General features: G+C 34.8%; 2 protein-coding genes across 35 annotated transcripts in view; one reads left to right on the plus strand and one right to left on the minus strand.

Annotated features, from left to right (window-relative positions):
- The window catches only part of NEXN (nexilin F-actin binding protein), a 72188-nt gene extending 60755 nt beyond the window's left edge, over positions 1–11433 (plus strand). For 8 of the 11 annotated variants that reach the window (XM_037012471.2, XM_037012475.2, XM_037012473.2 and 5 more), the window contains 5 exons: positions 1369–1566; positions 3627–3848; positions 9563–9748; positions 10010–10367; positions 10452–11433. In XM_037012471.2, the coding sequence (XP_036868366.1) occupies positions 1369–1566; positions 3627–3848; positions 9563–9748; positions 10010–10367; positions 10452–10465 (978 nt within the window). In that variant the 3' untranslated portion in view covers positions 10466–11433. Of the gene's footprint in view, positions 1–1368; positions 1567–3626; positions 3849–9562; positions 9749–10009; positions 10379–10451 lie in introns of those variants that run through there. The other 3 variants (XM_073234167.1, XM_073234169.1, XM_037012472.2) reach the window with 2 other exon arrangements.
- A 35-nt stretch (positions 11434–11468) lies between these two features.
- FUBP1 (far upstream element binding protein 1) overlaps positions 11469–26607 on the minus strand; it is a 36570-nt gene continuing 21431 nt past the window's right edge. For 4 of the 24 annotated variants that reach the window (XM_017665288.3, XM_017665287.3, XM_017665284.3 and 1 more), the window contains 6 exons: positions 24689–24826; positions 22461–22535; positions 16825–16884; positions 16598–16743; positions 13962–14008; positions 11469–13040 (listed from right to left, as the gene is read on the minus strand). In XM_017665288.3, coding sequence (XP_017520777.1) covers positions 13010–13040; positions 13962–14008; positions 16598–16743; positions 16825–16884; positions 22461–22535; positions 24689–24826 — 497 coding nt within the window. In that variant the 3' untranslated portion in view covers positions 11469–13009. Of the gene's footprint in view, positions 14980–15569; positions 16218–16597; positions 16744–16824; positions 16885–22460; positions 22536–24688; positions 24827–26607 lie in introns of those variants that run through there. The other 20 variants (XM_017665290.3, XM_037012489.2, XM_037012483.2 and 17 more) reach the window with 14 other exon arrangements.

Consider the following 26607-nt stretch of genomic DNA (forward strand, 5'->3'; position numbering starts at 1 on the left):
TGTGTTGGGACTCAGCAGGATCCATGGAGAATGCTTGTCCTTCCCAAGCAGCAGGACTCAGCCTCCCCAGAGTGCTACAACTCTCCCTGGTATCCAGCTCTGTTAATCAACAAATCCCAAAGCAATATGAACTTGTGTTCCCAGAGCAGATCTCCAGGCCAAGTATGCAGGAATCCTCAGTGCTTATCCCCTCCCCACTCCATTCCTCCTCCCACTTGTGGGCTGGGACTGGGGAAGGGCTTGGGTCCCGATCAATCACAACCCTGCCACTTTGCCCATCTTTGTGTAATCTTCCCTTCTTCACAAGGTGTAGATAGTCTGCAGTCTTCAGGTTGTTTTCAGGGTTAGTTGTATTTGCTATAGTTGCTTCCTTGATATGTATGTGGGAGGAGTTTCTGCCTTGCCTTTCTACTCCACCATCTTTTCCCACAATATGAAACGCAAAGTTTCTATTTGCAACTTAGGGACTGTCTATACACAGGGAATGATAATGTAATAATAAAAGTGTCATTTGGGAGCTTACTATACTGTCAGGCACATTGCTAAGTGTTTCCAAGCTTTAAATCTCATGACAACTATATGAAAGGTATCGTAACAAGAAAACTCAGAGAAAGTAGGTAACTTGCCCAAGGTCACAATAAATGGCAGTGAGCCACGTAGTTCTTGAAATTACAAAAAGGTAGTAAATCATAATTTTATTGGAGTTTTGAAATTTGAGTCCTCCCTTTGCCACTTAGCATGTGTTGACAACTTACTTTTTCAGTGCAATTTCCTGAACTATAAAATGGAAATATTAATAACAACTACTTCATAGGGTTACAGGATTAAATAAGTCAAAACGTGTAAAGTGCGCGGAATTGGACCTGGCTAAGTTTAAACTATTAATTTTTAGATAACCTAACAGTAAGTCATTACAATAAAATTATGGCATTAAGAATGATTTTTGCCTAATTATAAACTGATCATGATGTTACCTAATTCATTCAGATAAAACCATGATTTAACTGAAATATTCTATTTTAATTAGCATAATGGAGATTCATTTTAACCCAACTAAAAAAGTCTTCAGTATTAGAAAATCCTAATGTCTAATTCAAATTATTCATGGTATAAAATTGAAGTATTTCTTTGTGTTCTCATTAGAATGGAGAATAATAGATGTTCACCATTTCCTCTGTAACCACAATACCTTGGTCTTAACCATTTCCTGATAATTTCTCTCTCATGTATTGTTTTACTTTTGAAGAGATTTAGGTCTGGTTTTTATAGTAGTAGAAACCCTTCTACTCAAGTAATCAATTTCTACAAGAAATATTCCTTAATAATAATAATTCTGGCAAGAATGACAAAAAGACTTACTTTAAATAGGTAGTAGATGACGACTTCCCTGAGATGTATAAAACAATCTCTCAAGAATCTCTCACACCGGGAAAACTGGAAATTAATTTTGAAGAATTATTAAAACAAAAAATGGAAGAAGAAAAACGACGAACAGAGGAGGAACGGAAGCATAAGCTAGAGATGGAAAAACAGGAGTTTGAACAACTGAGACAAGAAATGGGAGAGGTAAGATTTTAAAATGTTCTATATTAATCTGAGTAATTTACATGAATTACATTAGGACACCTTTCTAAGCATTATTAACAAAAATGACACTGAAGATAGTCCTTTACAAGCACTTGGTACAAGTTTCAGCATGGTTATGTGCACTTTCTAGCCTGGTTCAACTCTCTTCCTTCCTTGCTAGTTAAAAAAACATGACTTTAAGTGACTGATATTACTATAGTACCTTAAGTAAAGATTTCTTCCTATTTACCTCACAGTTGTTATGTGGTTGTATCATGACTGAAAACTGTTACAGAGTACTTGGTACCCATTTATACTTATCATTTTCCTTCAAACAGAATTAAACTGATTAAGATAAAACTAGGAGTATCATTGATATTGATAGGAGTATCAGTTTGGCAAGTCTTTGAATCTTACTAATTTATTCTAAGATGTAGAAGTCTGATGCTGTTTATTTTGATTCCTCTAGAATTGTAATTGTATATACATGTATGCTTATCTGTGTATACACACACATACATGTATAATGTATAAAGCCAGCTTCATGGATGTGCAACTTATGCCCACAGGACTCCATGCTCCAAACAGCCCTGCTTTAGGGCTTAGTGCTCTGAGGTTGCCATCTTGAAGTTTTTAATAATTTTATCTTAGAAATTGCCTATTTTAAGTAAAAGCTGATTGGACAATGGAGCATGAGCAAGTCTTTTGGTTCACCCATACCTCCTGTCTTCCTGCCTTCCCACGGTGCTTTCTCAGCAGCCCCCTTCCCACCTCCTGATGTCTCAAGGCCCTGTTTCCCTTTTTCCTGCTGCTGCTGTCCTCCATCCGGATAGCCAAACAGTTGCACAGGCAGAAGAGAGGGACAGGGAGGAAGTCTCAGGCATTCCACTGTCACCCTCAGCTTCTGGCTGGGGGGCTGGGGGCGGGGGGCACTGGCAGCAATGTGAGCAGGGCCTTGGATCATTGTACAGCCCTGTGACTTTTGGTGAAGTGAGCAGGGGCTATCCCAGCCTTATACTGGCAGTGACACACAGTATGTCTACAGGCAATTTAGTGGGGGCTTCTTGCCAACTCCTGACCTAGGAGCCAAGCAGATCCCTCCCTATGCAGAGGTTGTTACCTCTTCTAAGTTGCCTCTTTGTCATGGTTGGGGCAGTGGGCCTGTGGAGATATTTACTCCCTTGCACTAGCCTTTTCTCCTTAGCTGAACCCAGATATAAGCCTCGTATCACATTATGCACTGGGACCTCTCTTCCCACACATTTTTCCCCCTCTGCCAACAACTAGATCTTTCCAGGAAAAGTAGACCAGGAATAGCTGCGATATTTTACCACTCCATATAGCGAGATTAGGATGCAGGGTAAGAAATACAGAAAGAACTAGTTAACAGTAAATTGTGAAAAGCTAAGGGAAAGGAACCTGAATAAAATGTATTTAAGATGAAATGATACAAAGAATTGGAGCCCAATTTTGGTTGACTCCTTTTCTTGGCAGAATATAAAATTGAGAATACAAGTGATAATTTTACATGACTGTATCTGTAGAATTGCTTGTTAATTTAAGTATTGGAAACAGTATTTAGCTTTTTATAATTATCAAATCAAAGGTAAGAGGGATTTTAGGTACTCTGCCTCTATTATATAGAAATGAAAAAACTTTTGTCCAGTGGGTCAAGAAGTGATCAGGCAAAAGGCCAAACATTTATCAGTCAGAACTAGAACTTAATCTGACTCCTAACCCAGTGTTCAATATTTTTCCACTTTCTTCCAAAGATCTTTCTACAATTCGTAGTAAAAGCTAATCTGGACACACATGTTTTAGCAGGTTACAATGGAATGTTAAATGAAGTTCTGAGCCATATTCCCTAATGAAATAATATACTGTAAATTAAACAGGATGTTGTCTTTAATGTGTAGCACTACTAATTAGTAAATTTAGGTACTGTGTTCAGGGAGGAGGTTTATTTTTGGCTTCAGATAAGAAATGATGAGCACTTTTTGGGTAGTTTATTGTACAAACCAATTATCTGGTATTTACTGTATAAAAATATTTTTTTGAAGGAAGAGGAAGAAAACGAAACCTTTGAACTAAGCAGGGAATATGAAGAATTAATAAAATTGAAAAGGAGTGGCTCTATTCAAGCTAAAAATCTAAAAAGCAAGTTTGAAAAAATTGGACAACTGTCTGAAAAAGAAATACAGAGAAAGATAGAAGAAGAACGAGCAAGAAGAAGAGCGGTTGACCTTGAAATTAAAGAGCGAGAAGCAGAAAACTTTCATGAGGTATACTTGTTAACATATTTATAGTACAGCAATTACAATAAACTTAGAAATTACCCAACTTTAAAAATAAGTATGGCTAATTAATAGGTGTATATAATACTCTGGAAGCCAAATAGCAAAAACTAATAGCAGAGTATGGAGACTGAAAGATTTCCCCACTCTAACATTTGTTCCCAGACTGTTATCAGAATTAAAGTCTATAGTGAATATCAAATGGTTCACTATAGCAAGAAGTTAAAAAGTACTAGCATAAATTTTAGCTTGGATCAGCAGAACCAGTGTGTATTAGAGTTAAAATATACTTGATTAATACTTTCTTATTTAAAGATGAGGCCAAGAAAGCCTGTATATCTGCTCAAAGTCATTCCAATAACTCAGTGCAGAGCCTAAATCAGAATCCAGATGACATGATCAACTACCTCATCACACGTTGAGCACTAGGATTTTTAAGCACTTCTCACCACAGCTACAGCCCCCTTTCAAAAGGGGCCTGCACTAGATGGCCTGCAATGCCCTTTCCAGCTTAAGGACTATTTCCATGACTATGACTACTAGTTTAAATAGGACCTGAAGATTTTTTTTCTGCCAGAATTGCCATTTTTTAATATTTAACGGCATTTAACCTATGGTCTTCTAAATAAGCATTTTTATCAATATTTAACTAATAAAACAGGTGTCAGAAGTTGGGAGGGCATTCAGAGACTAAATAAAAAAGAATGAATTATGTTCAAATTCTTGATACTTCATAAGCAGTTATCCCGGAGGCAAGCAGAGTGCAACAACAAAAGATAATGAAGAAACAAGCACAGTTGAGATGATCATGTCAAGGTCAGGTCTCAAATGCCATATTAAATTTATTTAGTAGTGCACTGAAGGGATTTAAAAAAGAGTGGTATCAAAAAGGCATCTTTATAGCTAGATCTAAAACTAAAGATGGTTTTAAGATTCACATATTAAAGAAATTACTTGTATGCCTATTATGTTCCAGGATGATTCTGGACCCAAGGACTACCTTGGTGAATAAACCTGCAGTTCTTGCTCATATATTTAGGATCTATCAGGTAGGGGGGATGGAAAACAATCATTGGATAGTAAATAGACACTATGGAAATTAACAAAGCAGGGTAAGTGAAAAGAGATGAGCATGGGATACTATTGTGTACAGGGTGGTTAAAGGCGGCCTTATTGAACTAGGACTGGAATGGAGAAGACAAATACATTGGATATAAAACTGGGAAGACTTGGGTATGGTGACAAGAATAAAAACGACTGGGTATACATGAACATTTCTTAATAGGGAAATACAGGAGTTTAGAAGAAGAGGTCACAAGCTCTCTTCCACAAATGGACATGCAGTGGAACATCTAGATATCCATCAGTCCAGCTGATGTGCTTCTGAACTGTGCCCGGTTGTAGATAAACTATTTTGTCACTGCCAAGAACAAATATCACTGCTGTTTATCATCTTCTGTATTGGACCCTGTGTTGTTTTGGGTGCATAAAAGTGATTATGCCATCAAGAAGTTCATCCTAATGATGAAGCATTAAAACTTTAAAATGCTAAAATAGGAGTTATATATTTACTATTATAGGATCAAATTCCAGGAGAGGTTTAATAGGGCTGAGAAAATGACATTTAAGCGGAGTGTGAAGGTTGAATAAGGCATTGCAGTTAGAGAGGGAAAACATTCCAGATTAAAGGGACAACGTGAGTAAACACAAAGGTCGTAAAAATTTTTCTAGGGAGTAGAAAGTAGGTTCAAAGCACGATTCAGTAAGTATAATTGGTGATAGGATAAAAAGTTGTTAAATTAGGCTCGCCTAGCTGAAGGGCCTTTTTAACCTTGCAAGGACAGTGACCTGAGAACAATGTTAATAACCAGTTTTAGGACACAACAATGAAAGGTTTGTTTATAAAAGAATTCTGGGAGCACAGAGGATGAACCAAGACAGGCACGAGGCATGAGGCTGGGTATGAAGGAAGAAAAACGGACCCAATACAAAAAAATTCTGAGCAGCAAATTTATTTACCTATTTATTTTTTAAATAAATGTTTATTGAATTGTCATTGTCAGGTAATATATTCGGGTCCTGAGAAGCAACAGAAAATTACTTTTTTTTTGGTATCATTAATCTAAGAAAATTAATTTTTATCTAATGGATGTTAGCCCATAAAATGCATTGCTAATCATGGATTATTAAGTATTAAGTAACACTTCTCAAATTTACTATTAAAGTATTTTACGGTTAACTGTTCTATTTGGCAGTCACTAATAAACCTGTTCTGACTAATCCAGTATTATGGTTAATAAGTTTCACTGCCACTTACTTACACTAAACAGGAGTAACCAGTTACTAAAATGAGTAAGTTTGTAAAGTAATTTGTCACCTTCATTACAAGATTCATAGAGAACTTCAACATTGTAGAGTACCTCAGGGTTCTAACTGTAAGCATGTGCTTTCATTGTAAAGTAGATGTCAACAAGAAAATGCCTCTTTCTAGAATTCCAAACAACAATCTACTCTTTGAGAACATTTAATTTCAAGTGATTTACTTACCACATTTCTGTCCTCCAAATTAGGCAAGGAGTAGGAGGGAATCTCATCTCCAGGATTCCTCCACCCACCATCCCTAGGTTAGACACACTCTTGGTAATGCACTGAAGGCTTTTTATATCTCTTATATAAATATCAATAATCATGTAAATGTTACCAGCCAGCAGTAACTGAAAAGCTTCTCTGACATTAAGCTAGCAAGCTAGAGCTGGCTCCAGCACAAGTATGAAGAGTAAGAGCCCCTTCTGAGAATTTCTGAAAATTGAGCAAGAAGTCTCCCCTCTTTACAAACCATATTTATCCCATGTAATTTTGAGCATTCACTTCAAATAACAGAAAGTTTTTTGTTAGAAGCACAAAGGTGGGAAGGAGGAAAGACTCTTCAAATAAACAAATTTCTCCACTATTATTTCCACATTCCTTGTTGACTCACATGTACATTCTAACTTTTATGGATAGTATTTTAAAGTACAGAAGTAGATAAATCCATCTTGGAAGAGTTAAAAGTTTGAAGGTTAGTGATAAAACCCTAGAGATCACCACTATCTAATGAATGGATGACCATCAATCTATTGATAATCTTGAGAAATAAATGTATCACAGAAAGTAAAATTCAATCAGGATGCATTTGCTTCCCTTTTTGTAGTTAAGAACCGAGAGCCTTCATACCTAGCCTTACAAACTATGTAAGATAAAAGAAATGAGGTAGGTGATTTATTACTATTAACTGGCTCACTTTTTGTATAAAAGGATATGAAACTGGGATATGGCTGATCTCCTAAAACCCAAAAGGATGTCCTAAATGGAGTTTACTGTGAAGGATGTTGACATACTTCCTGTCATTCTAGATTAAGGGTCATTAAGACAGCCTTTTAAATTCTGTTGGCATAGTTTTGGCATTTAGTGTGTTCAAATTCTAGAGTAGGACCCTCCTCCCATCTGCTAATCTATTACAGTTGAGTCTGCAAAATGGTTTGAATTGCATTGGTCCACTTATTCATGGAACTTTTCCAATAACTATATTGTAAATTTTTTAGAGATTCTCATTTTGAAAAACGTTTTCTCTAGCTTACTTTAAGACTACGGTATATAAGTAATCCACAAAACATACACTATATTAACTGACTGCTTTTGTTATCAATAAGGTTTTTAGTCAACAGTAGGCTATTAGTTAATTTTCTGGGGAGTCAAAAGCAAAACAAAGTTAGGGGTTGACACCTCTAAGCCTGGTGTAAAGGATCTGACAGAGGTTTACTATTTAAGAAAATCTCAATGTTCAACACATCCTGTTGATACTGCACTATCTTTCCAGGTCCTACTCATTCTTATAACCTTCCCTTATCAAATAATTCCATCCCAGCTCCTGTAGCCCTTAATCCATACCACTCATTTGGTACTTCAGTTACTACACTGCCTTATAGTGTTTGACTGTATATAGAATTTCCAGTAAGGTCCAAAACCATTCCTTCTCCCTATTATCTTCCTGACTGTTTCACTTTTGATATTCATGTGCTAGGGATATCAATGCCCTATTAAGAATGCACCCAGAGAATGAAGATCATCCCATTTGACATGACTCTAGTGGATTCATTTTCTGGTAACATTATTAACCTGGCTTTTCAGGGACTCAATCAAGAAAAAGCAAAACCTGTACTTACTAACTGAAGACTGTACATAAACTGTACATAAGCATAGCTTATGAGGAATGCTTTTACTTGCTGAATTATTTTCCAAGGACAGGTTTGAAATAGCTAAATGAGTAACAAGTTATGAATCTGCACAAACTTTTTTCCTAAAATCCAGAAGGTAAGTTAACGGGGAGATTTAGCCACAACAGCAGTTATTGTGCTTGCTGAAATAGCCTATCTTTAAGACTTGGTAAGCAAAGAATAAATTAACTGTATAGTATGAACAAAGAGATCTTATTTTCCACTTAAAAGCCTAAGAAAAGTCTGTTGAGATAAAGCGCAGTAAGCAAACAATTAACACATACTTTTAGCCTGTAAGGATAATAAAAACCATTACCAACATTACTCATTAGCAGTAGCTGTAGTGAGGCACTGTATCAACTGAAGGTAAATAATGGCACAAATAATAGAATTTGCCTACTAAGTTAACTGCTTGCCTATATTCTAGGATTACCCAATATTTAAGAAAAATCTGATTCAGGAGAACCAGAAAAACTATTCAGCAGAACTATTAACACTTCCTACATTCACTGGAACTGAGGTACAAAAAATACCTCAAACTGATATAAAACATCCTTGAACTTTTCTTATATAGGCAATTTAAATTTAGTTTCAAAATTTCCTTTATTTATGGATGTGGCAGTTTCCTGAAAGCACTGTGAAATATAAATGGTGTGATTTTCAGAGAAATCCACAAAAAGCCTAAGTAGTCAACTGCAATGTAAGTGCTTTAGAAAACCAACATGACCCCACACTACTAAAAACTGCTCTCAAAGGGTGTCATTTTGACCTCAGCACCGCCAAATTGTTTTTTTTATACTACCTTGACAAATGGAGCTCTGCTCTTAAAATTCCAATTATTTCCATGGCTTCCAACTCTCACCCCTCAATAGATGACTCAGAACCACACTTGAACTAATTTCCCCAAGATCCAGCCATTGCCTTTGAACAGCTATCTTCCCATTTTTACCTTCACTCTTCTCTGCCACTTGACTGTCAACAAATCATCTTTGAGTGGAATTCATCTCAAAGTTAACTAAGGGGGAGGAAGGAAATCATGAAGTGGAAATTAACAGAACAAATTGCATTTTCTGTATTATGTAGTAGGGTGATGGGTGATGATATGGAGACTCTTGGGCGAAAGGGAGTATTTTAATTATTGTTACAAAGTACAGTATTCCCCCACTTTTCTCTTATTCACTACTATCAACAACACTGAGAACTGGTTGGGCAAATACACAAATACACTGGGACTCCAGTGGTATACTGGGAGAAAAGATTACAATAAAGAGAATTCACAAATTGGGGGACAGTGAAAATCTCCATGTCTGCAGTGTAGCGCAAGTATCTACACCAAACATGTATAACTTTTTGCCGCTAAATGACACCTTCAGAACTATTAGTGCTTTATTAGTTCTTGCTGGGTTTTAGAAAACAAGCAATTCTTATTCTTGGCCCACTTTCATAAAGGAAGAAGATGTTGATATCAAGCCTGCAAAAAAAAGTGAGGCTCCCTTTACTCATAAAGTGAATATGAAAGCTAGATTTGAACAAATGGCTAAGGCAAGAGAAGAGGAGGAACAAAGAAGAATTGAAGAACAAAAGTTACTACGCATGCAGTTTGAACAAAAAGAAATTGATGCAGCACTACAGAAGGTACCAAACTTCTATATCCTTTATTTTCCAAAGATGCTCTCTAAAAAAATCAGTTTTATAATAGGGATTAAAAAAAAAACACTTCAAACAGCTTTCAGGTCACTGAAATGTTTTTAAAATATATTATGGAGTAGTAAGCAAGCATACTTACATGTTCTTTTGGCGCACACACACACACATACACACCCTTCAAAGTGTTACTAAACCTGAAAAGGCTATTACAGTACAAATTTTAACTTGAATGAACTTATTTTAATATAGAAAAGAGAAGAGGAGGAGGAAGAAGAGAGTAGCATCATGAATGGCTCCACTATTGAAGATGAAGAACAAACCAGAGCAGGAGCTCCATGGTTCAAGAAGCCTCTAAAAAATACATCGGTTGTAGACAGTGAGCCAGTTAGATTTACTGTTAAAGTAACAGGGGAACCCAAACCAGATATTACATGGTGGTTTGAAGGAGAAATATTGCAGGATGGAGAAGACTATCAATATATTGAAAGAGGAGAAACTTACTGCCTGTATTTACCAGAAACTTTCCCAGAAGATGAAGGAGAGTATATGTGTAAAGCGGTCAACAATAAAGGCTCTGCAGCTAGTACCTGTATTCTCACCATTGAAAGTAAGAATTAATTACTTTTAAATCTATAACTTTCATTCTATTTAAAAATTTCTCCCTTAAAAAAATTATTTTCTTCTTTTTTAGCAGATGACTACTAGCTTCCCATCCCTCTCCCTGGAACTGTCTCTCTCTCTCTCTCTCTCTCCCTCCAACTTTATTACATCCAGCTTTTCTGTGGCGGGGCCAAAAAAGGGAAACCAGAAGAGCCATTATGTTGACTTCTTATTCCTTTTCACAAAGTCTTCAAAACACAAGCTCATCTAAAGAATACCTTCTTCCTTTCCAAATGAGCACCAGACTCATCGCCATATTATGCAGAAGTTAATGTGTATTTTAATGAAAGGGGAAATTTTACTCAACTATTCTTCAGAACCTGTAACAGCTGTGTATTTAAAGTTTACAGAAATTGTTTTTAAAAAATCTTAAGTAGACACATTATTTTGCATGAAAGAATGCCACATATGAGCTATTTATACCTAATATTAGTCTGAAATAACTGAGACTTAATGAATTTGGAACCTGTTGAGTGGGCTTTGTTCCTTATAGTACATCATTTTGGTGGCTGTAGTTTCAGTCTTTATGAAGCAGACTATATGAGGGGAGAGGGTGCCATTCCTTTTACGGGAAAGGGGAAACATGGAGGAAAAAACACAAAATAAAAAACTGAAGACTTTAACAATTGCCAGAGAAAACTTGATGGAAACCACTGCCTACACTGAGTTCTGAATGCTAAGATTTAACACATACTTAAAAAAATGTGTGTAATACACATTTCAAGCTATATGTAGTGACCTTCCCTGAGCAAGTTATATTTTAATGAGGAAACTTTGTACTAATAGTTCATGCAGGAGAAAATTCAGCATAAAAATTTCAAGGTCTAAGAGGCTTATCAGACTTAGGTGAAAGGCACAATTTTTCAACTTTAAATTCTGGTCTTTAAATTCAGTTTGTAAATAATTAGCTACCATGTTCTATTCCCAAGTTATTTTATATTTTAATTTTCTGGAAGACAATTTTATTTTACAATGTAAACCTGTAATAAAGTAACTTCTGTATTACAAAAAAAGTCTTTCAGTACTTTAAAAAAAAGACAAAACTCCATTATAATATTCATCAAAGTACATTTTTTTAATTGAGGAAACCATACTCATTACAAAATTACAGTAACCATATACCCTTTTACATACAATGTCATTAAAACAAACTCTAAACCACAGTTTGTAAAGTATTCAATTTACCTCAAGTCCAAGCTGCATCTCCCTAAGACACTGTTCCCATCACAGTAGCCATTTTAAGCCAATCTTCTTTTTACACACGGGTAGTTTCTGTAGAGAACACTTTTCTCAGGACGAAAATGCATTGAGCATGCATAAGAAAAAATATATATATATGCGCAAATACATTTCAGAGTTTAGGGGTATCATGAAGAACATAAAACCCTGGGATTTATTTGCTTCTTAAAAGTACCAATTTAAAAAAATCCCTCAGTTTATACTGTGGCAAGAAAATTAAGTGACTAAACAAAAAAGGTTATTTTCAGCATCCAAATTATCTTTAGGTACTTTTAAAATGCATTTTAAAATGAGGCAGAATTTTCAGAAAATAAAAGACATCCTTACTGACTAGTAATTTCTACATCCTTTATCTAGATAACAGATAACTCTTCAGGTAAAACCGGCTTTCCTAGCAGAGTATTCAAACAAATGCAATTTTATCACTTCTGAATACATTCCTATTTTCCTCCTAGGTACTCCGTCTGCTACACCTACCCAAACCCACCCTTATGAATTAACTACCAAGATATTTGTTTAAGGATATATTTCACAATGTTTATAAACAAGTAGTATTAAATCACTAGTTGTAGTATTAAAACCATTTAAAGTATATTTCTCTTCTAAAAGAAACATCAAATCACAAGAATTCTAAGTATCACCACACTAATATCTTAGAAAAAGGAAAAAAAAATAAAAACAAAACACATTGTCAACTTTTAAGTGCTAAATAAAGTAAGTTCAATATGAATCTAAACCAAACATTGTTTCTACCACTCCTAACATCCATTGCATTCAGATCAACTGGCTCACCTTTTCTGCTTTCCACTTATTTCAAGATTAAGATTAGCGCCATTTAAAAAATGCTTGCAGTTATCAGTGAAGGCTTATGGTAATGAATTAAAAAATTCTCATGAGATAGAAACAATGCCCCAATATCTATTAGCATTCATCTCTATTTTCTTTTGTAAAAATGCAAACTACAACTAACCAAAACTTGACAGGCTCTTAAGGTTCAAAGAGCTACTTTATATTATCAATCTTAACATACCTATCATTGACTATTAAAACAACACATACACACACACGTATAAATGTGGTGCAGTAACTACATACCTTACAAAATTTAACAGTTCATGGAACATTTAAGATCAAGTGAAAAGCACTTTAAAATGAAAAGTGATCAAAAGCAGGTACATTACACCCTATACCATATATGTATGGGAATACATTTCATATTTCTCAGTTATGATTTGCCAATTTTACCTTCTACATTGAGCCCTTCTATGGTCCATGCTCATCGGCTCACCAATGGCATACACTCAAAGGTTCCTCTTTATGGGTAACTATCTCAGGACCTGATTTTATGAGCTATGATTTGGTGCTTGCAGCATCTTCAGCACTGTGTGTGAAAATGAAGGCAGTATTTTTGAATATTTTTCTTTGATGTACAGATAAGCAGGAGTTTTAAAAGGATCAGCACATTTTATAAACTGAATAAACAAAACTGACATGATGCTGCTCTAACACATTCATCTTAACTCAAAATTTGTACCAGTTAAAAATCATCTATAAGAACACACAAAACACTTTAAAACTGGCAAAAAAAAAAAAAAAAAGCACGAAATGCAGTGTCAGTTATTAAAATACTATAAATCAGAAAAATATTGGTTGCTATACCAATGAAGTTATTTGCTACATAGTTAACATTTCACTGTTGCACATGCCTTTTATCAAAACATACTGCCAATATTCCTTACAGTTTTTCTTCAGTATATATGTTATGAAAACTGAACTGTCTAAAAAGTCATAATAAAACTGACCCATAATGTCCTTACTGAATTACTATCTACTATATATTGTTCAAGAATAAGAAAAAAATTGACACTCCATAGCTCTGAAGAGCAAAGAAAATGTCCTGTCAATCAAAAACAGATTGTGAAGGCTGTTGAAGTTTCTGACCAAATTTCCTGTATCTTGAAAACTATGTAATTGTCCTTTTTAAATTTTAACAATTACTCTATATTTGGAAAAAAAGATTAAAAGAAGTCTAGATGTAGTTCAATTATGGCAGCAATCTACTCATCATTTCTTTTTTCTTGTTTTAATAAAAATTAAAATAAAAAAAAACATTACCCAGAAATGTAAACAGTTGTTTGAACAACTTAACAGACTTTCCACTGAAATGGTAGCATAAATAACAAAATAACATTTTGGGGAAGCAGTAGCAGATTGCTTTTCAATACACAACCACAAAAACCTCACAGGGACAACATTAATGTATTGAAGTATTTATTTATATATGTCCTTAGGTTGTGCTTACCTGTTGCTTTTTGCAGCAGAACCTAAGGTGGAAGGTCTGGGAAGGCACTGTGAAGTATAAATAATTGCACTGTTTGCAATTAATAAAGATTTTAAACCTCAAATGAATCAAAATCAACAGCCTCCAATTTGTGAGTTATGAAATCGAATCCAACTGAACTATTTCTATTGTTTAATTAATAAATGCACCACTTTCCTAAAAAGTCATCTATAAAACAGTATCATGCAAAATACTGAACTTGTTCATGTCAATACCCTACTCTTTAAACAGGTAACTAACTCCTTAACCATTAAATCTCAAACTAGGACTACATATCCATATCTAAATAAGGGTAAGGGAAGTCATCACTCTAGGTTCTATAAAACAATCAAAAACATTTCAAAATATCTACAATGAATTGTACTGCTATTTTCTGCCCTAAAGGTAATCTCAATATTTATATCTTTTAGTATCTGTCTTTATAGCACATTGAGAACAACAAATGGTGCTCCCCACCAATGAAAAACTTATATTTATGAAATGGTGTTAAAACTGCTACATTGCTTTATATTTGCAAACTGCAAACCACTTCTGTCTGATACATTTCAAGTCTTTCATAATAATATATAAGATATGCATATTTTACAAGGAAAAACAATATATTTTAGGAGCACCAATGAGTAATACTATTCAACTTTGACATCAGTTTTCTTTAGCTATAGCTAAAGCATATCAAAAATACTTACCCATTAAGCTCACTTAAAACAAACGAACAGACCTATGTATTATTCTATGTTAAATTAAACAGTTACGGTTTTCCAAGATATCAGCACTGTATTCCAACATAATATTCACACAAAGTATGGCATTTACATTATGTGGAACATTGACAAAAAGATACTGTTGCAGTTCATCAATTTGTCATTCTGATGTACTTACAGTGCAATGCTCCTTGAAGGAACACAATCAAGGATGATACACAGCACAGTCCTCCTCACCCCTACAGAGCTAGTTCTATACTGGCTGGATCAAACCTGCACTTCAACAGACAATGGCAAGACAGACTGTATTTGCATGTAGTCTAATATATTAATATGCAAAGAGCCAACAAATATTCAAAGAGTAAAACAATGGATTTCAACAAAATACCACAACTTCAGCATGAGTGCTATAGAGTAATAAAATGATTTCAAGTACGTAAAAAAACTAAGTTGATTCAATGAATTGGACTTGTGCATTTACAAAACAAAGCTTATCTATACTGCAAAAAGAAAAAGAAAAAAATTTGAACATTTCCATACCCCAGTAATGTTTCAATGGCAGATGCGCTGTAGCTATATACTTTTTGCATATTATTCACTTTTCTACCCTGAATTTAAAAAGAAACATGCTAATATTGTATACATTGAAAGACTTCCTTTACATGAAAAAACTGTTCTCATTAGACTACTCATATTTTACTATCTGAAAACTGTTTAAAATTAGTTATGCTGAAACAGTATTGGAAATCAATTAATTATCAAATTAAGAACAGAAAGGTTAACTGTTATAGCAGCAGTACAGGTCTGAAACAGTGGTCATATATGAAAGGAAATTTCACTGTTAATGCAATGGAAGTATGCCAAAAGATCATTGTATACACATGCAGTTTTTAATCAAACAGAAGGAAAAAAAATGAAGATATCAGGATTACTTGTACTGAAACAGCCAAATACAATAAATGAAAAAGATCCTTCAATCTATTACTATACTGCAAAGGGGAAAAAACATGCCAGTGCTTAAAACTCAGTATTTCATGGGGAAAGCTTATATATTTGTGTATATGTATCTTAATTTATCATTGCTAAGAAATTATGAATCCTTTAAATACCCAGATATCCAACTTACCGACACAGGAGGTTTCATATCATTTATTGTAAAGCACAAAACAGGCATTTTAAAAGTGAAAGTATACATTGAAAAAGTACATTTATATCACAAAGCATTGACCACATAATAGTCGCAAATACATTTGCTGGAATGTGTACATCTACACTAAATACTAAAAACAAACCAATTTTCATTTCTACACAGAAATATTAACCTCCTATCAGTAGTGATAGATATTTTGTACATTTCCAAAAAAAAAAAAGAAAAGAAAAGAAAAAGAAACACTATTTTAAACCAAAAACAAAATTAAGATCTTCATCAAGTCGTCTGCATCCATATATTTAACAAAGGTTTTTTTCCCCCACACAATGAAGCAAATACTGTATTGTCCACTTCTTATTATTGGCCCTGTGCAGAAGAGATACATAAGAAATACACAAAAAGTTAAAGAAAATCCTTTAAATGGAGCTAACTCAGGAGTGATTCCTTTAAGAAAGAAAAATTGGTTAATATAAATGGTGGTGGCTTCTTGCATGATTGGCAAATCCCTGGGGGGAAAGAATTTATTTTTAAAATCAAAGGCATTGTAGAAATATTCAGCACTCAGATGCCAGAAAACGTTATAAAAAACACAAACAAAAAACCCAAACGATATACCACAGTACTTCATTTAGTTATACTTTGCCAGATAAAAATTAAAAAGGCAAACATAATCCCAAACAGACAACAATAAACATGCAGGAAACATGACTGGAGTGGAAATCAACACATTAGCAAATTTATTATACCTGAGGTGCTGGAGGATGTTGTGGCATTCCCTGGGGACTTGTCTGGGCATAGTAGGCTGCTTGTTGTCTATAGTACTCAGCCCAGGCTGCACTATAATCAGGCTGACCACCTGGTGGAGCACCAGTAGGAGCAGGAACTGCTTGACCTTTTGAGAAAACAGAACAACTTTGTTGCTGTAACCACAATTAAAAGCCCAAAAGAATCTCATTTCTAATAAAAACAATACCTTGCTTCTTGTAATATTCCTCCCAAGCTTTTGAATAATCTTGTGTCTGCCCTTGTTGACCTAAAAAAAACCCCCTAAATTTTAATACAAAATTATATCCACTGTAAGTACAGGTTATAAAGACAAAAGCACAGAGGGTCAGAATTGCTCGTTTTCTTTTAAATATTCATGAGTATCAGAAAACTTTGTAATTAAGAAAACAGAATGCTCTATTTTCTTTTGGCCTTATAGTAATCATAACTTTAAGTTCTAAGGGCATCACTGTTAGATAAAAATCAAAACTATCCACATAGTTTTAATTGAGAAAGACAAAGACTTAGGCATAATCTTGATTCAATGGCAAAATTCAAAAAATTCTAAATTGAGTTTGGAAAGCGCTTCAAGTAGTCTATAGGTCCCTGGCAGTGATTGGGGCACACTATTATTTTCTGTCTCATCTATTTGTTATCTGTTGCACTACAAATTTTAAAATGCAAATCCTCAATGTAGACAACAGAAAAAGACCATTTTTAAGAAACAAACAAAACCACTCTAAAGCTGTTATTTAAAGGCTTTACTTATTAAGATCTCGCCAAGACTTTCATTTCCTGATCAGTAACCTATAAACTATGTGTACAAAGACTACCCTTCAAGATATCTTTAGTAAGAAATTTATAGTTTAACACAATGTGTTCAAATTACAATCAGCTTTATTAAAAATTTATGAAGGACAAAACAACTACTGAAGAGGTTCTGAGCAATAAGATCAAGGAAACACACAGAGGAAGAGCAATTTTTCGGGGTTAAGAGACATAAATAAATGCAATGCAGGAACCTTGAATGGGTTCTGGATTAAACATAAACACAAAACCCCATACACAAACAGCTAAAAAAGAGATAAGGGAAATTTAAATATGGTCAGAATATCGATGATGTTATTGAAATAATTTGTTTAGATCAAACAGTCTGCAATTTAACTTTGAAAGGGCTCAGGCAGGAAACATGCATACACACACACACAAAGAATAAATGGCAAAGTTTACAAAAGGTGTATCTGGGTAGAAAATATAGATATGGATGTTGGCTACATTATTTTTCCAATTTTCTGAAGGTACAAAAGTTTCTGAAATAAAAAGTTGGGAAGAGACAAATGACTCTCTTATGTTGACAGATACTAACTGCACTAGTGGGGGGTGGAGGTTTAATCATACAGATAACTACTGAACCACTGGGTTGCATACTTGAAACCAATATAAGCCTGTGTATTAACAATACTTCAAAAAAATGAACAGTTGGGCAGAGAGAAAACATGTTTACCTATTTAGCTCCATTACTTGACCAGATTTTTAGTCTGCAATTCATTTAGCTTTATGAAATTATTACAGCTGGACAAAAGATACTGAACACAAAGAGAAAGCTGTTTCATGTTTGTTCAACGTTGCCAGCAATACAATTTGTTTCAAAAAGCAATCTATCACCACCACTAAAGTGGCCAAAGAGTAGAAGAACTGAGTGAATAAAAATTTAAGATTTATAACTAACTTAAAAAATTCAAGGAAAAATCTCCCTTCTATGGCCAACAGCACAGAAATATCTCATATATTATAAACAAAATTCTCATATTTTTGTGTTCAATAACTCTTTTCAAAGAGAAAATGAGTTTAACATTTTAATCTCATGAAGAGACACGCTACAAGGAAATCTGAAGCACGTTTAAATATTTAGTCAACTGTCAAAACATTCCAGTACCAATAGTAGTAAAATCATGCAACTTCTCTTACAAATCACATACTTGAAAACCTGCTCTCTTGAGGCCAAACCTCGTTAAGGGAGCAACAATTTCCATTCTTTAAGTTTACAAAAGGAACTAAATAAGCCTCATTGTTCAGATACTCATTGTAGAGGCTAAACAATGTATGGTAGAAACAGGGTGATGCAATCAATTAATCAAACTCCCTGAAAACAAAAAAATACAACCCTTCCACTCCAATCCTGAACTCAAATATCCCCGTGGAAAGCTAGAACACCTTAGACTCTAAGGAAAACAAATAGTTGGTAAAGAAGTTGTCAACATTTGACATTACAATCTTCAAGGTGTCCAAAGAAAAATCCATGCCTCTCCTCCAATCTAAAGAGCAAATGTGATTCATTTTGCCCAGCTGAAAGGAGGGAAAGAACTCTTCCTATATAATCTACTTAATGACTTGGCTCTCCCCAAGCCTCTCTCTTCTTTTTAGGCATGTCCTTAACTTGTTCCCTTTATTCTCCTCAGTTCAGAAACCATTTTGATGCCAGGTAGTGATGCCACTTTAGTAGAACATTACTTAATACACATAGCTTTATGTTTACGTTTTTTTTAGTATCATTAACATACATTTACATGAGCACCATTGTGGTTACTAATTCCGCCCCCCCCAATTACCAAGTCCCCACCATATACCCCGTTTACAGTCACTGTCCATCAGCGTAGTAAGATGCTATAGTCACTACTTGTCTTCTCTGTGCTATATACTGCCTTCCCCGTGCCCCCAGCCACATTATGTGTGCTAATCGTAATGCCCCTTTTCCCCCTTACCCCTCCCTTCCCACCCATCCTCCCCAGTCCCTTTCTCTTTGGTTAACTGTTAGTCCATTCTTGGGTTCTATGAGTCTGCTGCTGTTTTGTTCCTTCATATAATGTATTAAGTTTTACTTTCATTTCATTCAAAAGACGTGCTCTAGAGTCCATCTTCACATTCTATCACAGCCCAACAGCCAATCTGGCATACAGATTTTCACTCTTATGTCTCTATACACCTACATCTTTCCCGCAACCTCTCCCCACACTATGCCAAGAGTTTAGATGCCAATAACAATCTCAGTGCTTAACATTATAAGGGCCTTCTTGAAGTCAAACTTTTCCCCAAATACCTTCACTTACCTGCTTCCAAATTAAGAACTACCTGTCTTCATACTCTGAAACCCTGTTTGATCTCAAAGGGTGTTTACTTATTACAAGTTCCCCTCATTCCAGCTTCAAAAATACCCACCTCCAGATTGCTACCATTCCTTGTATGACTTAAAATTCCTGTCTTTTAACCCCTCCAGAACCTCGCTCCTAAGAATTTCTCTCCCAAGTTCTCTAATGTTACTCCTAGGGAAATTCAGATTTGTCTCAGAAAACAAAACTCACATCTGTTTCAACAGAGGTTTATTTACTAATAAGCAAACAATAACAAATTTATAGGGTTTACTGGGGATTTTCTGTTCTTACTAGAAAAAGGTGAAATTCAGCCTCAAACGCTGAGACAGCCTGCCTAATTTAGTTGAGAGGGCACTGGATTGGGAATCAGGGCATCACCCAGTATCCTAGGAAATTCTAGCCCTGCCACTAAGAGTAAAATTCAGTCTCTCCAAATGAGGGAGTTGGATTTGGAGATAAAGTTCTTTATTTCCCTGATATTCTTTACTTTTTCCTTTCAAAAATCTTGGAACATTGGGATACATTTTAAGGACAAGTAATGCACCCACGAAAAATTATAGTTAAGCAACCAGTCATTTATAGGCGTTTTTAAAGGAAAAAATACATTGACCTTGTAGCTATCATTAAAAGACCTGACAACCTAACATTTCCTTTAAGATTTATATGTAACAAAATCACTTAACTTTGCTAATAAAATTAACAGCCGTCAGTCATTGCAGAGCTACAGAAAAAAACACAAGACTGAAAAAATGGGTAGGGTTTAGAGGATCTTCAAACAGTATCATTTAATTAAGTTATTTCTAGGCCATCTTTCTCCACTGAGGACTCAAGACAGTCCAGCACAATATCTATAAAGAATTTTGTAGAGTAGTCAACAGGGAAAAGGTAGAAAATGAAAATTAAAAGAAAGGCAAAGTGAAACGCCTACCCTTAACAGTAGGATTTGGAATTAAAACTTTGCAGATTATATTCAACATACCCACTCATTGTAGGCACATATAAAAAGGTGAACAGTAAATTTATTAATGGCCACGTTGCAAAGAAACAGTAAGATAACAATAAAACAAAAGTCACACTCATTCCCCAGTCATTACACATAAGTCTACCAGCAGGCCTTTTGTTTTTAACCTTCTTTTAATAATATAGAGAACATCTCTGGCATATTATCGATTGTGAAAATAGAGGCTGGACCTAGTAAACCCAAATGCAAATGTAACGTCTTAAATCTGTAAAACGACATCTGTAAAATGGTGATGTTACTATCCTAGAATGACTATTAAAAGCATTCCCAATTATTCTCCAAAGAATCCCAGTTTGGACAATAGATTACGTGATCATTCTAACCACAGTACACTGTTTTTGAAGTTACTTTTGTTTAAAATTTTTCTTTTTTGCAGATTTTAGCTGTTGTAGTTCTGCCTGAGATTAGCTCGGTCACAGAAACAAATCAATAAACCTGTTACAGCCTCAGGAATTACACGCAGCATGACGTTTTTGGGAAGTCATTCTAATAGAAAAAATTGCACTTCCTTCTTTAAATAGAAATCAGCTGTGTAAAAAACATTCTTATCATTGGGTATATGTACTTTACACAAGACTGATTTTTCCATTCTGAGGAAAATGGCAAACATTTCTGCACACAAAAAAATTCAAATTTACATTAACAAGTAGAATGTATCTTATGACAAAATTCTACCATTTATAGACAATTTCTTTCTATAGCAGTGAAAGGTGGCAATTTATCCATTTAGCTTTTGTCTTTAACAACTGACTGTGGTGTAAACATGTTACTGTTAAATGTTAAAGAGTGTAAGCATCTGGGGGAAAAAAACAACTTGCCACCAAGTATAACATCAGGTTCTAAATGGTCCCAGATGGGATTTTGACCCTCTTAAGAGTTTAAATTCTGGTTCTACCTCTTAGTAGTGTGTCTCATGTCCCAATCTGTAAACATGAAGTAACAGTGAGGACAAAGTTCTTTTTATAATTCTCATAATACTATAATACTATTGTACTATAGTAATATAATAATTCTTGCAATAAATACTTATTTAACAACCGTACCCATCTTAGAAGAATATAATAATCAGAAAGGCATGCCTCCTGGCTGTTATGCCCACAGAATCTCATTCTCAGCATCTAATGTTATGTTTCATATGTAGTCTGAATGAAAATAGCCTTTCTAGATGATTGTTTTTGCTTTTTCATGCACATAAATGTTATCTAACTTCCTCAGCTGCTGTAGGTTACTTAACAGCTTACTTTGCAGCAAAAATAATACCATAATACAATCAATTTTTCTTGGCACTCTAGAAATTTAACCTATGCCATTTAGGCTACTAACACATGTAATGGTCTTTGTCAAAAGCGCTGGTAATGTTCAATGTCATATGTGTAGTGGGGCAATTTTTAGTTTCAGATGGTTAAGCGGTTGATACATTTAGGAATAAAAAGATTTTTTTGCTATGTAAACACAAATTTAAGAATTTTTACTTGTAATGACACTGATATACCTGAAAATTAAGTGATTTTAGAATGCATTTCTGCTGTTTTTCTCCATCTCAAGATTTTAAGAATTTATGGATGAAAGAAGTTCCAAGGTATTAAAAACAAATACCTAATTTTCAGCCTTCTAGTGTATTTACTAAATGTTTCAATTTAATTAAATGTATAAGAAAACAAGTATAGAACATACCCATTTTCTTGTAGTACTCTTCCCAAGCCTTGGTATAATCAACCTGTCCAGCGGGAGCTGGATTCTGCTGATCTCCTTATTCAAGAGAGAGACAACAAAAAAATAGCATTAAGGTTTTAGGAAGGCAATTTTGGCCCTTTCCTTCTGTTCCTTGAGTGGAAGAGTTGGGAGTGGTACCTTCAACTCATGGGGACTGAGGGTAGGAAGGAGGTGTTATGTGTTATTAGTATCTCTGCTGGTACTCAAAACACAGAACAGAGGTAAGAGGTGGTAGACAGAGAAGACAGTCCATGGATGATTTGGAAGAGTAGTTACATTGAGCGTGTTAAGTAAACTCATCAGTCAAATACGGAAATAAGATGAGAATACCAGCCAGGTCTTTCACCATTTACAAGCATGGAAAAGGAAAAAACTACAAAGAAACTAGAAGTATTGAAATGGAATTGTAGGTGTTATGAATGTATAGTTTAAAAAATACATACGTAAAGTGAATGTAAGTGTACATGTATGTCAATTTACTTCCTAGTTCTATAGACTGAATGGAGCTAGAAGCAATGACACCTCTGTAACAATGAACAGTTTGATTTCTAAATACCATCATCTACTAAAATAAATCAGAGCACCTTGGAAAAACAGCTGATTCTAGGGCTAAAGCCAGAAAACACGAAATAAACATCTTTTTGTGAGAAACTAAAGAAGTGCTTAAAGAATGATAGGCATGTCAAAAGGATACAGGAACCACCTTGAAGGCACTCCTGACGACAAATCTAGGACAATCCAATAAAATAATAAAGATAGTTTAAAACACAACCTATTGAATAAAACAGAAATCCATACTGATATGAAGGAATAAACAGAAAGGAAAGGAAAACTCTTCCTTGGAGTAAAATACCAACTAATCTAGAACAAATGACAGAAGTAAAAACTACCATCATAGGTGTAGTTAAATCAGGCAGGTATATAAATGAAGGCTAAGACCAACGGGCAGAAGTTCAATGAGAAACAGAGTAGTACAATCCCAGTACGCCTCTTCAGAAAACATTAATTTCAGAGAGAAAAATGGTGATTTTTATGGTACAGAAACCTGGCAGACACCAACATGACCAAGTGAACATGGTTACCATCTCCAAGGATGAAACAGGTCAACATTGCAGGATCCCTTGATGTAGTGCACTACACAAAGAGCACAGTATTGTTTCTGAGGTATTCTTGCCATATCATAAGCAGGAACTCAAGATCACGACCTCAAGATCACGACCTCATCTTCACGACAAAAAGGTTGAAGGGACCCTAGGTTGATTGACAGTCATCCTACAGAATAAAAGGTCTATACCTCTTTATAATACAAAAAAGGCTCACAAACTATTCCTGACTGGTAAGACTGAATAGTCCGGACAACTAAATATAACATGTTACTTTGATGGGATCCTGTAATAGAACAGAAACTGTTGGGACAACTGCAACTGGTGAAATATGAGTAAGGGCTACACAATGAGACAGTAACTGATTTGGAGGGCTATATGATGGTTACATATTTTTGGAATACAGAAAGGAGTATTTAACTATAGACAGGATGTTTATAGTTTGCTCATGAATGGTTCTGAAAAAGACTATAATGATAACAGACACAGACATATACCAGAGAGAGGGGTAATGAAGCAAATGGGTGTGGGACAGAAAATATTAACAGCTAGCTTATCTGGATGTTCTTGATAATGTCTTTTACAACTTTTATGAACATTCCCAATTATTTCAAAGTATTTTTAAAAAGGGAAGTGTGCTTACCAAAGCTGTAACTGATTAACACTAGGTATTTTTTAGCTATTATACACTGATGTACTTCATATACAGTTTGCTTTTGAACAACATGGGTTTGAACTGCCTGGGTCCACTCATATGTGATTTTTTTCAATGAATAGACTGGATAATTTTGGGGTGGGGGAGGGTTGTGACAATTAGAAAAAAAAAATTTATTTATTTTTCCCAAGCTTATTTTATTGTAAGAGCACATTCTATAATATATATAGTATACAAAATGTACATTAACTATTTATTAGGAAGGCTTCTGATCAACAGTAGGCTTTTAGCAATTAAGTTTTTGGGAAGTCAAAAGTGGATTTTCAACTATGCAATAGTCAACACCCCAACCCCCACACTGTTCGAGGATCAACCGTGTAATTCCAAACATAGGATTTCACTTTCATGTACAAAATAAATTGTTCCGTTACCGTAGTTACCTTGTCCATTTGTTTGGGTTGTAGCTGGAGCACCGGCAGGAGCTGCAGGTGGTGGCTGTGCTTGTTGTTGATAATAGTGAGCATAATAAGCAGCCCAAGCTGCTGAATTCGGATCTGTTCCTGTCTTAGCTAGAATAAACACAAGTTCAACGTTTACATCTGAAGTCCATAGTCTTTCTCACACACATAACCCCTTCAGGAAAATGAACAGATCTAAGCAAGTAACATCAAATATGAATAGTAAATGGAAATTTTCAAATTCTTCTATTATTTTCAGTCACCATTATTTTTTATCATAGAAAACAGGCTCAGAGATTAAGTGACTTTCCTAGGTCCTAGAAAACTAGTAAAGACAGAATCGGATAGGAATCTTTTGGCTCCAAATTCAATGCTTTGGCTCAAACCATCCTGTGACCCTTTTTTTTCTAAACTGGTTTTGCCTCAAGTACAACAGTTCTATGTGGCAGATGACTGAAGAACAGGATATCTAAAGACTAACCTGTATTAAGAAACAATTATTTTAGAATTATCAACTCTGTCTTGTTTCCAATGAAGAGACAACTTAGAAATCTTGGAAAAATAGAGATAAGTCACATTTCATGTCATCCTGTTTCACAGTGATTATCCTAAAACATAAACTTAATGTCACTGCCCTCTTTGAAACTCTTTATTCCCTAGAGTATTCAAGACTGTCAAAGCTTTTAAGCATACCATATCATTCAGTATCTTTAACAATAAGGACCCCTTCCTTGGTTTATCCTTTCCATTCCAGCCTCATCTCCCCCTTATCAGTATTTTTCCAACACTCAAGTACTGATCACAGTGAATTCTTTGTACTTTCAGAAGTTAACATGCTCATATCTGCCTTTGACCTTATTATACTTCCTCTGAACTTGGCTCACTCTCACTCAGCCTTCATAAATATTAACTGATGCACTAAGAGGTTGATTTGAGGAAAGAGAACTTTGATTCCCTCCTTCATATTAGGAGTATCATATGATACTACAGGCACACCTTTATTAGTTTATATCCTCAGGAGAATGTAATTTCCTTAGCCAGAGTCTGTATTTATATGTAATCTGTTTATCCTTCATCCCACATAGGAATTCTCAGCTGCTTAATAAAAGTTAATTAAGTTTGAAAAAGTCACTATTTTTTAAGTTTGAGAACAAAAGAATAAGGATTTCTGTGGTGATACAATTTCTAAGGTGATACAATTACATCACCTTGCAAGCCTTTCTCAAGTAATAAAAGTACTGCTGTTTTATCTTGGATATTTATATTTTAATACTGTCATGACCTGTATACTAATTAATACAAATATTTCAACTGACACTATGTCTAGACAGAGAAACTGATATAAAACAGACTTTAGAAATGTTACTTGTAGTCCTGTGTAGATCATGTAAGAAAACCAGTCTAATAGTTACATATAATGTGCTGAAAACTTACTAATATTCATTTATTTATTATCCTTTTATAGGTCAGAAAACACAAAAGAGTTAAAAACTTGTTTAATATCCCACAATTTAGTAAATCTCCAAAGAAGAAACAAATAGCCAACAGGCACATGAAAAGATGTTCCACATCACTAATCATCAGGGAAATGCAAATTGAAACCACAATGAGATATCACCTCACACCGGTTAGGATGGCTAGTGCCAAAAAGACAAGGAACAACAAATGCTGGCAAGGATGCAGAGAAATGAGCACCCTTCTACACTGCTGGTGGAAATGTAATTTGGTGTAACTGTTGCAGAAAGCAGTATGGAGGTTCCTCAAAAAACTAGATTCCTCAAAAAACTAGAAATAGAAATACCATTTGATCCAGTAATTTGACTCTTAAGAATTTACTCTAAGATAACAGATCCCTGATTAGAAAGGACATGCACCCCTATATTTATCGCTAC

Source organism: Manis javanica, chromosome 4 (genome assembly GCF_040802235.1).
Source record: "Manis javanica isolate MJ-LG chromosome 4, MJ_LKY, whole genome shotgun sequence".
NCBI lineage: Eukaryota > Metazoa > Chordata > Mammalia > Pholidota > Manidae > Manis > Manis javanica.